Here is a 12040-nt window from a genome sequence, read left to right on the forward strand (position 1 = left end):
AACAATATTTACTTCTACTTGGTCTGTGATATGCAGTTGTATTCCCAGAATATAAAGGATGAGTATGGATGTTTGTGTAAAGTTTGTGTGTCTATGTGTGTGTGGTGTAGGTGTGTGTGTTAACCCTAAAAAGCTTAGCATATTTTTATTAAATGAATAATTAGTTTAACTTTTGAAATATTAACTCATACCATGCTTCATTTTTTTGGCTGAAACTGAATCATAAAACTTGATCCTCATTAAGGAATTACAATGGGTTGTTACAGAAGGAAATGGTGGGAATGAGGGTATGGATGAGATCAAAATAATAGTTATGCACATTTCCTATGCATGTGGCAAGACTTGTAGAGCTTCATAATACTCTTTGCATCTTTTCTAATCCTGATCATCTTGCATGGTATCCCATGTGGCTCCAAAAGGTTAAACATAAAATCTAACATGTCACTCCACCCACATCAGTTCCACAATTGCTAACGCCCATCTCTGCCTTTCTTGTTCTCCTTCACTTAGAATAAGAAGCTGATCTCTGGAATATGCATCTCTCTTGTAACTTACATCTCCCTTTTTTTCTGTTTTCAAGGATGGGAGGAACAGTTTTATTGGACACCAACTGGGCGGGGTAGTAGAAGTGCCAAACAGCAAGGACCAACGGGTCAAGTCAGCCAGAGCCATTCAAATCACCTACTACCTCCAGACCTATGGCTCTGCCACCCAGGACCTCATAGGGGAGAAGTGGGAGAATGAGTTCTGTAAGCTTATGAGGAAGCTCCAGGAAGAGCACCAGGAACTCCAACTCTACTCTTTAGCATCCTTTAGCCTCTGGAGAGACTTTCATAAGACCAGCATCCTGGCCAGGAGCAAGGTCCTGGTGAGCCTTGTGCTGATCTTGACCACAGCCACCCTCTCCAGCTCCATGAAGGACTGTTTGCGCAGCAAGCCCTTCCTAGGCCTCCTGGGGGTGCTCACAGTGTGCATCTCCATCGTCACAGCAGCAGGGATCTTCTTCATCACGGATGGGAAGTACAACTCCACCCTGCTGGGAATCCCCTTCTTCGCCATGGGTAACTATCCATCCTTGTGGTAATCGGATTCTTACCTGTTTGGGGCAAGGTAGTACATTTCTTGAATTCTCAGGTGGAAGTCGGATTTAATTTTGTATTGGTGTGTCTGCGTGATTCTGTACGATTTTATGTAGGGTGGGTCTGCTTCTCCTTAGTGTGCCTCTCAGGAAATTATGGGCTGACCGTTTTTCCATTTAGATTGAAGAACTGAATGCTGCCAGATATTTTAAGTTGCACAATACTGTCATTTTCTACTCAACGTCTTTGAAAATTATAGGTCACAGATTATGGAGTACAGATTTAAGGAGATCCAAAGCCTTCAATATTTTCAAACAAAATTCTATAGTTTGTATTTATGGGCATCCTCAAGTTGTTGATGATAAAATTTTCATAGGATGGACATTTTGAGAACTACTGTTATGTTCTCATCTCAAAGAACTTCTTTATTAAATATTAGGTCATTTCAATTTTTTTGTTGGCAATATAATCCATTTCCCCACATCTATATAAAGAAAACCTTCCAGCTGCCACTTAAAAATATGTTCATCTCTGATGAAAAAAATTAATCCTCAGTTAAGATTATCCTTTCTTGCAAGTTTTCTGCCAGGCATACATAAATGGTCTAGAAAATGGTGTGTGTGTGTGTGTGTGTGTGTGTGTGTGTGTGTGTGTGTTTGCAAAAGACAAGATCAAGTCTTAGAAGAAAAGTGAGTGATGGTTCAGCAACAAAACTGATGGAGCTTATCAGAAAAGAGATGATAATGGGGATAACTGTGGTGCTGCAAAAGAGTCCTGTCAGATGTGATATAATTCCCTACATGTAGTGATTTGGAGGGTGAGCTGTAAAAATGGCCTCTAGGTGGTGAACTGACATGAGCAAGAGAGCATCAACTCTAAAGTAATTGCTTTTCACTCCCCCGGTTAAAATCAGCTCTAAATTACAGTTCTATTGTTAGATGAAAAAGACACAGGAGTGTGGTCACAAAGTCCTCTAGGTGACCCGGGCCTTTTTGTTTTCACCTAACATGTGTTTTCAATAACAACGCTGAAAAGTGGATTCATACTGTAGGTGCTGAGACCAAACTTCTTTATCTGGAAACCCACCTTCATTGTGGTCCTATTAAGTTAGTTCATATAATTGAGCCTCAGTAAAATAAGGATAATTATTTTAACATCTTTAAAGATTTGGTTTTTGAGCTTAATAGGCTATACCTAAAGCTAGTAGTGCATAGTAAACATTCAATAAGTATCAATAAATTTTAGTGGTTAAGCTGGTGTGTTAAGTGTAGAGAGTTGAATGATGAATAGGAAACAGCCCTTGGCTTCAGAAAATTGAAAGTCTGCCTATATTTTGCATATCATCTTTAAATACATGTTCATCTTGTTAATAAAAGGGTTTTTTTCTTTTTCCCAAAGAACTATATGAAAAGAAATTTCGCCAGTGACAAGGATGAATCTAGATTTGAACCATTTAATACTTGTTATGTTTTTTGAGCTCGGTCTCTTTACTTGAAATAATAATATCAGATTCATAAGACTCATACAGCATGAATCACAAATGAAACCTGATTCATTCCATATGATTTCAGTCATATTTGGGATATACTAGTAAAACTGAAACTTATAGACACAGACAACAGTATGGTGGTTACCAGATAGAAGGGGATTTGGGGGTGGTCAAAGGTGCCAAATGCCTGATGATGAAAGATGTTTTGACTTTAGGTGATGGGCACACAATGCAATATACAGATTATGCATCATAGAAATGCATACTTGAAACCTATATGATCCTATTAACAAATGTCACCCAAATACATTTAATTCAAAAAAATAATAAAACATTAATCATTCAAGATTGGAAAATTAGAGCCTACTATGGCTTTTTTTCTAAAACTGGTAGTAATAAAGAAGGCAATGGAAAAGTTAATCAGAAAAGTCTATAATACATCAAAATTTAAATTTCATACAAATAAGAAGAAAGCTTGTCTCTTGTGATGCTGAATTGCAACATAGGCTCTCCAAAATCAGAGTGGTGTTTCCATCCCTTAAAGAAATAATAAAAACACTGAAAGCCATGATGAGGGAAAAGGCCTGACATTGCAACACACACTTCTCATACTCTTTTTCTCTCAGTGACTTTAACCCTGGACAGTGTATGTGAAGAATTTAGGAAGCCTTTCAGTATTTCTGCAATTCAAACCCTTAAAATATACCAAAAGAAAGTTTTTGTGTTATGTTCTGAAACATAACAATAGACATGCAAATATATACTTATCTAAATTATTTGCTCTGTCAAGGAGGGGGTTGTTTTGTTGTTTTATTTGTTTGTAAAGTAAAGATCCTAAGATTGAGAACTAGTGAAATGAAAGGAATAATACCCAGCGCTAGGAAATCTGGGTTTTCATCTCAGCTTTTCCACTATCTTCATATGTTTTAATTGCTCAAGTTAGTATAGTCTTTTGCCACTTTGTCTGAGTTCTTCATATATTAAAAGAAAGATTTTGAAGATCCTACAATATTATTCATTTCATTCTTTAACTGAGATTAGAATTTTATCATTCCTTTATAAAATCATTTGAGGTATATATTATCCTCAAATATATAATCTCCATTCTCCTTGTTGACTGCTAGTGTGCGTGTTTTGGGGCAGGCATGCATGCAAAGCCTTAGACACACAAAGCTGTGAGACACAAAAAGCACACCTCGATGACGGTGGTGAGGCTGAATGTGATTTGAGCATCAATAAGTTGAGTTTGGCAGATATATATCTTCCAGCAGTACACACAGCATTGGTTAAACTAGTCTTTTAAAGGATTACAGTTAACAAGGTATCAAAACGGCATAATCCAAAATCAGTTATGTGTAAAGGAAAGAAGTCCAATTCCTTTGGTAAGCCTCTATTTCTATTCCCATTTCCCTACAAGAATTTCTTTGAGGCCATGATCATTCGCTCTATTATTAGTATGTTCCAGGATTCCAACCATTCATCCTCATTAGAACTTATTCCTGTAGCTGAATAAATATGTCACTCTTCAGTCATCTTATTTTTGATGACCTCACTTCCTTCTGTACTGCATCTGCTTGTTCTTTTTTGTGATCATTCATCCACTTAATATACCCAAGGTCACTACAGAGTCATAAAGAGGTATATACTGTATCTCTATATCCTGCATTTTTAAAGCCTGTATCAAATTTTATATTTTGTCCTAGTGTCCCCATAAGTAAATTTATGTTTATATAATTGTATATTAGAGATGTAGGTTTAGGAAAGATTATTTTAGGCATATGTATTTTCTCTAGAAAAGATATCAGAAAGAGAAATCCAGACTTATAATAAATTTTTAGAACCACCTTAAATTGCCCCATTTAACTACAGCCTAATGTCCTTTCCCTATACAAGCTTAAACTAATGAGAATGCCACTAATTTAATTTATAACCAGTTGTCAGCATTTGTTTTAACCGCATTTGCTTCATGTGGATGTGCTTTTTCTTTATGCAAGGAGAAAGATGGGCTAATATTGGACACAAATGCCAAGCTGGTTCCTGCTTTATCTTGTTGATCTTCTGTGGCTAGTTGACAAGGATATTGGTAGCCTTGGTTCACTAATATTTTTGCTGCCCATCCTGAGTTTGTTTTATATTCTAGGAACCTTACTTCAGTCAGTTTGATGCCTCTGGATGCATGCAGATGACTTGTTTTCTCACATGAACTCAGAGTTTCCAGATATGAGACTTATATTCATCATCTAAAACTGAGTTTCATATTCATTTATTTATTAATTTATTCAAATATTTATTGAGCACCTACTACCAGTATGTTCCAGATATTTTGGGTTCTATAATAAAAGGCATCAAATAGAACTCATCAAGTTGTTGCCTGTATAGGTTTTACATTCTAGGCCTGCACAGGGCAGGCATCAGACAAAAAACACATTTAATATAAACTACTAGAGGCCCAGTGCACATGGAGGTCCCTCAGCTCAGCCTGTGCCCTCTTGCAGTCCAGGAGCCCTCAGGGGATGTCCAACTGATGGCTTAGGTCCACAGACCTAAGGTGGCAGTCAGACATGCTTAGCACTGCTGCGGAGGTGGGAAAGGCTCCCTGGTCAGGGCTTCTGGCTGAGGAGTGCTCCCCCTGTGGGAGCACACTGACCATCAGGGGGAAGCTCCTGCATTGAGCAGCTGCCCCCTGGTGGTCAGTGCACATCATAGCGACCAGTCGTTCTGCCATTTGGTCGATTTGCATATTGGCCTTTTATTTTATAGGATGTTATGTTATTGATAGTGATATAAAAATAAAACAGGATAATGGATCAAGAGCACAGGTGATCAGAGAAAAGCTTTTTTTTTTTTTTTTTTTAAAGATGAACTTGAAGCAGAGAGCTAAATGAAATGAGGAAAGGGCCACATGGCAACCTCAGAAGAGAGTTTCCCTGACAAAGAGAGCTATACATGCAAAAGCTTTGAGATGAACCTTGCATGGTGAAGTTAAGAAAGAGAAAGAAAGGGAGTGTGGCTGGAGCAGAGTGGGCAATTGTCTGAGTATTATGAGAAGGGGTTGCGGGGGGAGGGGTACTGTATAGCCAGGTCATATAAGGCACTGAGAACTTAGTACTTTAGATGGAATGCTATCTGAAGCATTTGAGACAAGAGAGTGTGATATGATTTAGACTTTAAAGCATCTTTGAGCTACACATTGTAGCTATTGTGCTATAGCATCTTCCACTACAATATGGAAATTAGTCGGTAATAGAGCAAGAATGGTTATAGGGAAACTGTGTAAAAGGTTACTAGAAAATCTTCATGGGATGTAATGGTGGCTTGAAATAGTGTGGGAGCTGTGACAGTTGTTAAAAGGGATTAGACTCAGGATACATATTTGAAAATAGAATTGACAGAATTGGCTAAAGGACTGGATATGATGTATTAGAAAAAGAAGAGTCAAGAATGACCCGAAGTTTTGAGGACTGAATATCTAGTAGAAAGAAGTTGCCACTTACTGTCTTAGGGAGATTGTGGGAGGAATAAATTGTGGAAAAAAATATCAAGAGTTTAGTTTTGCTTCTGCTAAGATAGAGATGCCTATTAAGCATCCAAGTGGGAAAATGTGGGGTTAGCTACATAAGACAGTATGGAGATTGGGTTCAGAAGTAAAATCTCTAAGTTGAAGCTGAAAATATAAATTTTGGATTCATCATGGCACAGCTAAAAATGAAAGACATGGATTCTAATGAGATGAACTAGAAAGATAAATACAAATGGAAAATCAGAGTCTGAAATCTGATCCTGGGACCATTCTAATGCTTAGAGATTGGGAAAATGAGCATGATTCAGAAAAAGACACTAAGAACAATCAGGAAGTGAGATAGCAAAAAAACCCAAAAAACAAAAGAGAACATCGTTCCAGCAGCCACGGAAAAAGTGTGTTTCTAGAAGAAGCACAGGATCAATTGTTCCAAAAGATGTTAAGAAATTTTGTCCAGTGAGAAATGAGGATTTGTTTTTTATGTGGCAATTTGAAGGTCATTAGTGACTTTGACAATATCTGCTTTGGCAGAGTGCTGAGGGCAATTTCAAGGGATTCGATAACACTTGGCGTATATCAAATGAAGATGATGAGTAAAGATAATATTTTTCAAGGAGTTTTGCAATAAAGAAAACTACCAATGATTGCATGGTGATGGGAATGTGCAGTCAAGAAAGAAAGCTTCATAGAATGCAGAGAGAGGAGGAAAGGACTATCATTGAGTAGGAGAGATGGGACTGGATTCAGAGCTCAAGTAGAGTCATTGGCTTTATATAAGAGCATAGACAGCTCAGCTACAATTAAGAAATGGAAGGCAAAATGTATGGACAGATCCAGATAGATTGGCACATGTGGAAATTTTTTTCTGTGGTTTCAACATTGTCAGTAAAATATTAAGCAAGTCATCAGCTGAGAATAAATTTGGGGAAGGAGGTGTTGATTTGAAAAAAGTGAAGGGAGTTTGAAAGAATCACTTTGGAAAATTGGAGAGTGAATTAAAGAAGAAAATTTAAGAGAATAACTAGGAAGCACTAAGGGTCCATTTGAAGTCTGTGTACATGAATTATAAAAAGAAGTCAGTTACCATGGTTGCTTAGTCCCTTCCCCTTCCCGCCCAGCCTTATAGTATAGCTGTTTCAGGGAAGAGTTGAGTAGGCATTGAGATGAATTTGATGAGAAAAAAAGAGAGGGTTTATAGTGTATGCAGAGTGACTATATTAGAAGATTATGAAAATTATACTGGTTAGGGTTAGCTATACTACCTAGACCACGTTGCAATAACAAGTAATGGCTTTGATTTACATAGCCTAACACAACAAAGATTTATTTCTTGTTCATATTGGCATTTGGAGTGGGTCAGGAAGCTCTCTCGAGCATCCCTTTATGAACAGGGAGTTAGAGATCCAGGATACCTCTATCTTGCAATTCTGTCTCCTCAGTTTGTGCTCCTAGTCCAAAGAGAAAAGTTAGAGGAATCATACCATTTGTAACTGCACCCAAAGTTACATCTCATCATATTTTATTAGCCAGAACTGGACAATAGCCATCACCTAACTGCATGGATGAGTAGAAAAGGTGGAGAGCAAATGGATTATTTTATGAGCATCAATTGCCCCCTTTTACAGAAACTAAGTCAAGCAATAAAAGCAAGGATAATTCATCCTTCTTCTTCATCATCATCATCATAGTAAAAAGCTGATTGGGTCAAAATATTCTCATTTATTGGGGGTCGGAAAATTGCTTTAAGTTGGAGTCTGCACTATCTATTGCTGTAAAACAATCATGAAACTTAGTCATGTAAAACAACAACCATTTCATTATGCTCACACATTCTGTCATCAGTAATTTGGTAAGGTCACAGTGGTGTCAGCTCTCCCCACCTCCAGGATGTCTAGAGTATCAGCTGATATCGTTTAAATAGCTGAGGGTGACTTGAATGTTGAGGGCTGGATTAATGGACTAGACCACCCCCTTCCAAGATGGATTCTTTGTTATGTGGTTACCATGTCTAGGATTTCTGAAGGACAATCTTGGCTGGAACTGTTGAATACTGCCATCTGAACATGGCATCTTCAGCATGGTGTTCTCAGGGTAGTCAGACTTCTTTTATGGTGGCTTCAATAAAAGTGTTTTCCAATACTTCAAATAGTACTTGACCTAGGGTAGACAATAAATATATTAGGAATGAATAGATAAATGGTCTCATAGTGTTTCTCAAGTGGGTTATGATCTATTAGAGAGTCATTAAAGTAAATTAATGTATTATAATCTACATTTATATTTTACTTCAAGAATGAAGAATAAAAAAGAATAGGAAATATTAGGTGTTGAAGTAATATAATATTTTTATGTCAAACTTTTATTTCAATTTGACATATACGTGTATAATAGATCATGATGTAAGCTGCATTTCCTAATGTGAGCCACAATAAGAAGTATTAGAAAAATTACTCTAGAATCTTCTTTGGACTGATGTCTTAAGCAGATTATGCAAATAAGTGGAGATTTATTGATGGGGAGAACTCATCAGAAGCATAGGTAGCAGCTCCACTTGGTTCTGATGGAGGCAGTATCTCATTTAGAAAGGGGCAGGGTAACCAGAGACAGAAGATGGCTCTTTTGGGGCACTTCTATTTCCCCAGGTGTGAGCCAGGAAAATAGCATATAGTGGGTCCTTTAAGTCTTGATGGTTGTCAGAAGTTCTTTAATGATTATGTTATAGCATTGGAAATGTTTCTCAACAAACTAATTTTGCCACAGGACCTATTTTACTTAGGGTCCTTAAACCCATCAAAAGCCTTCCTAAAATAATCCCATTGCTGGAACAGAAATGACCTTATTATGATATCAAGAATGTTCAATTAGAGCTATTACGCAGCCCATTAATTGCAGCCACCTAGCTTGTGGTGATAAAGCTATTTCTTTTGGTGATAAAGTCATTTACTTTAGAAAAGAGTCCACCAATGATTTGAAAATTCCTATGTTTAGAGACTTAGAGTCAGAAGAGTTGGAGTCCAGTTCAGTCCCTTCCTCTTACCTACCAGTGATTTGTTCTTTCTGAGTCTACCATGTTTTCTCTTACAGAAGATGAGGAAGTCGGACTGGTTGTTCTTTAACATCTCTTCTACCTTTATTCTTTAATCAGCGAATCATTTATTTGAAGCTTACACTATATGTCACCTCATCTAGATTTTGGCTCCTTGGGGGCTGGAACTGGTCTACTTGGAATCTTTTCCAGTGTCTAATCCAAAGAGTGCATGGTATGCATTTTGCGAAACATTGACTTATGGATAGCTTTGTCCTGTTAAAATTCTTATAACAAGAAAAGTCTAAACTTTTGGTTGTTTCTAGCTTGGATATCTTAATATCTATTTTTATGTTATTCTTTATTTTTAATTTTTTATATTGGTCAGTTCTTCTATTGTGTATGTGAAATGGACCTCCTGAATCAAACATTTTTAATTAGTTAAGACATTGGCTCACTAACTGGTTTCTGTGGACTTTGAAGGAAGTGGGAAGGGAACAGATCTTGGCAGAACAAGTAAGAAGTTGAATTTTATTTCAAGCATTTGAGGTTGAATTGACTATTATGTCATTTTTATTGTGTAGCACTGTCCAACATGAGTAGCAATTATATCCTGCCTCCTTAATACTCTGCATTTTCTTTGGAATCAACCTTCATTTTTGCACTTTTTACTACTAATGAGTGTCTTCCAGTGGTAGCTGGAATTTAGGATTAGGAAGAGAACTGTTACATAATACAATTTGACTCAGAGTGAGAGGCATATGGACCCATTTTGGTGATCTTTTTTTATCTCAGGAGTAGTTGATATGCTAGTTTAGACTTTTAAAATGGAAAGATTGATAAATAAGCCATATGCTGCCTAATATGTTCTGCCCTTGCTTCTTATCTCATAAAATCAGATAATAAATCAGGCTTCAATATTTAAGCAGATGGGGAAATGAGAAAGACATCAATTTATCCAGCACATGGTAGAACTATTATATGCTAGGTACTACCACCTCTCTAGCATGGACATCTCAGCCTTCCTCGAATACATGCCTATCACACGCAAACTTAAATATTCTCATTAATCGGAGTTGACTTGCCACATCAGAACATACCAAGAAAAAATATTACCGATGCAGGGAGCTGCAGTTGCCAATCATAATGGGATTTTCTGAGGTGCTCCATCAAGGCAAATACTGCATCAAGGAAAATGCTGCAATTTAAACTCTTGAAACTTGAAGGGTAAAAAACACCAAGGCTTATGCCATTGTTTTTTTTGAGAAAAGCAAAGTCTCATCTAGATTTAAAAAGAAAAAGTATTTAAAAACTGGAGACTTACTTCTTAGATTCAGTTATTTTTCAAGACCATATTTTCATACCCAGATATTTAATGAAAAGGAAAATTTGCAGAGAAACATAATATAAATCCTTTGCTGGTTTAAAGATCATAGAGGCCAGCCTTCAGCTTCCGAGAACTGAGGAATCCCTGGGCACCAATTCCCACCTGTCTTCCTGGAACACTGTGTTTTACGTACCGTATGCATCAAATAACCATACGTCATATAGTTTTTTGTCCAGACCACGGAAAAACTCTATTACTTAAACCTTGGCTTATAGATTTTATGTACTCTGAGAGTTCAACTTAATATAAAGAAGATGCTGCTATTATTCCTACTGCTTCCCCACATTGACTTGGCCTAAATGGGAATAAGAATATATCCTGGCCAGTGATTGTTTCCATTGTAAGTATAACATCCTAAGCTAAATATTATCTTTAGTAATATAAAACAGTCAAGTATTAGTTAGTAACATTTACTAATAGTATTTTAAATGATTTAAATAAAATGCATAGAATATAACCATAATAGTTGATGTTATAATGAAGGAAAGGAAATACTTTTATCAGAGAGAACTAGGTATAAGATTAAGCTAAACTACTTTTTAGCAAAAAATCCCACAAAAAAAACAAAAACAAAAAAAAAACAAAAGGGGGGGGGGGAGAGGAGGAAACAGGTTAGATGGCTCATTTCATTGAGTATAACCTAATCAAGATGGCACACAGAAAAGAGAGACTGATGAAAGGTTCCTAACTTGTAGATTTTGGGTGAGTCTGTGAGGAACATAGTGTTGACTCATCATAATACTTAACAGTAAATCAACAAATTCACTCTATAATTTTACCACTCTCACCTTTCTTTCCTCTGTCCTGGTTAAGCAAGGAGGCAACTTTATATATTTAACTGTGTTGGCACAATATTTCATGAATAACAAGTGCTCAATACTTAGTACTTGAATAAATTACTAGTAATTTCACTAGGTCACAGCGAAGATAAAGGTTATTTTTTTATAAATGAATATAAATCTGTTATATGAAATTGTGTGTGTTCTTTTAAAAAATGTAGAACAATGGCTTTTACACAAAGCCATTGAAAGTGATGATACAATGAGGGGATTTCTGATTTCCAAATATTAGAATTTATCCTAAACATTGAATCTTTTGTTTGGTGCTTCATGCAACTTCAAAGTATTCCCAGGGCCATTTTATCAAGAAACTTGCTTCCTTATTCGTCCAGAAGTAATGAGGGCAGCTGCTTCTGTTAAATAAGGAAATGAAGTCACTAGCTATTGATGCCCTGAATGGCAAGCTGGGACTCTCCTCACAGGTTCTTGTCCTGCAAAGTTTGAAGAATAAAATTCTTGGACTAAAATATTTTAAGCAAAAGTGTGGAAGTTTATTGCAAGTGTATACAAACTCTCCCTGGTGAGGGGTCCCCTCTCTTTAAAATGGGGGGAAAAAATCTAGTTCCATGAATCTCTTTGTCTATGGGTTTATAACCACTCATAGTTTCTTTGCTTGTTCATTCCACTTTCTAATTGAAACACTTTCCTTATGTTATGTCTCCCGTTCTTCCCTAATTGGCCACTTTCTCCTTTTCCCTGCA

General features: G+C 36.7%; 1 protein-coding gene across 1 annotated transcript in view; it reads left to right on the top strand.

Annotated features, from left to right (window-relative positions):
- PTCHD4 (patched domain containing 4) overlaps positions 1-12040 on the top strand; it is a 170946-nt gene that overhangs the window by 55205 nt on the left and 103701 nt on the right. Inside the window, exon 2 of the mRNA XM_008153206.3 lies at positions 581-1061. Coding sequence (XP_008151428.2) covers positions 581-1061 — 481 coding nt within the window. The remainder of the gene's footprint in view (positions 1-580; positions 1062-12040) is intronic.

Source organism: Eptesicus fuscus, chromosome 10 (genome assembly GCF_027574615.1).
Source record: "Eptesicus fuscus isolate TK198812 chromosome 10, DD_ASM_mEF_20220401, whole genome shotgun sequence".
NCBI classification, from domain to species: domain Eukaryota; kingdom Metazoa; phylum Chordata; class Mammalia; order Chiroptera; family Vespertilionidae; genus Eptesicus; species Eptesicus fuscus.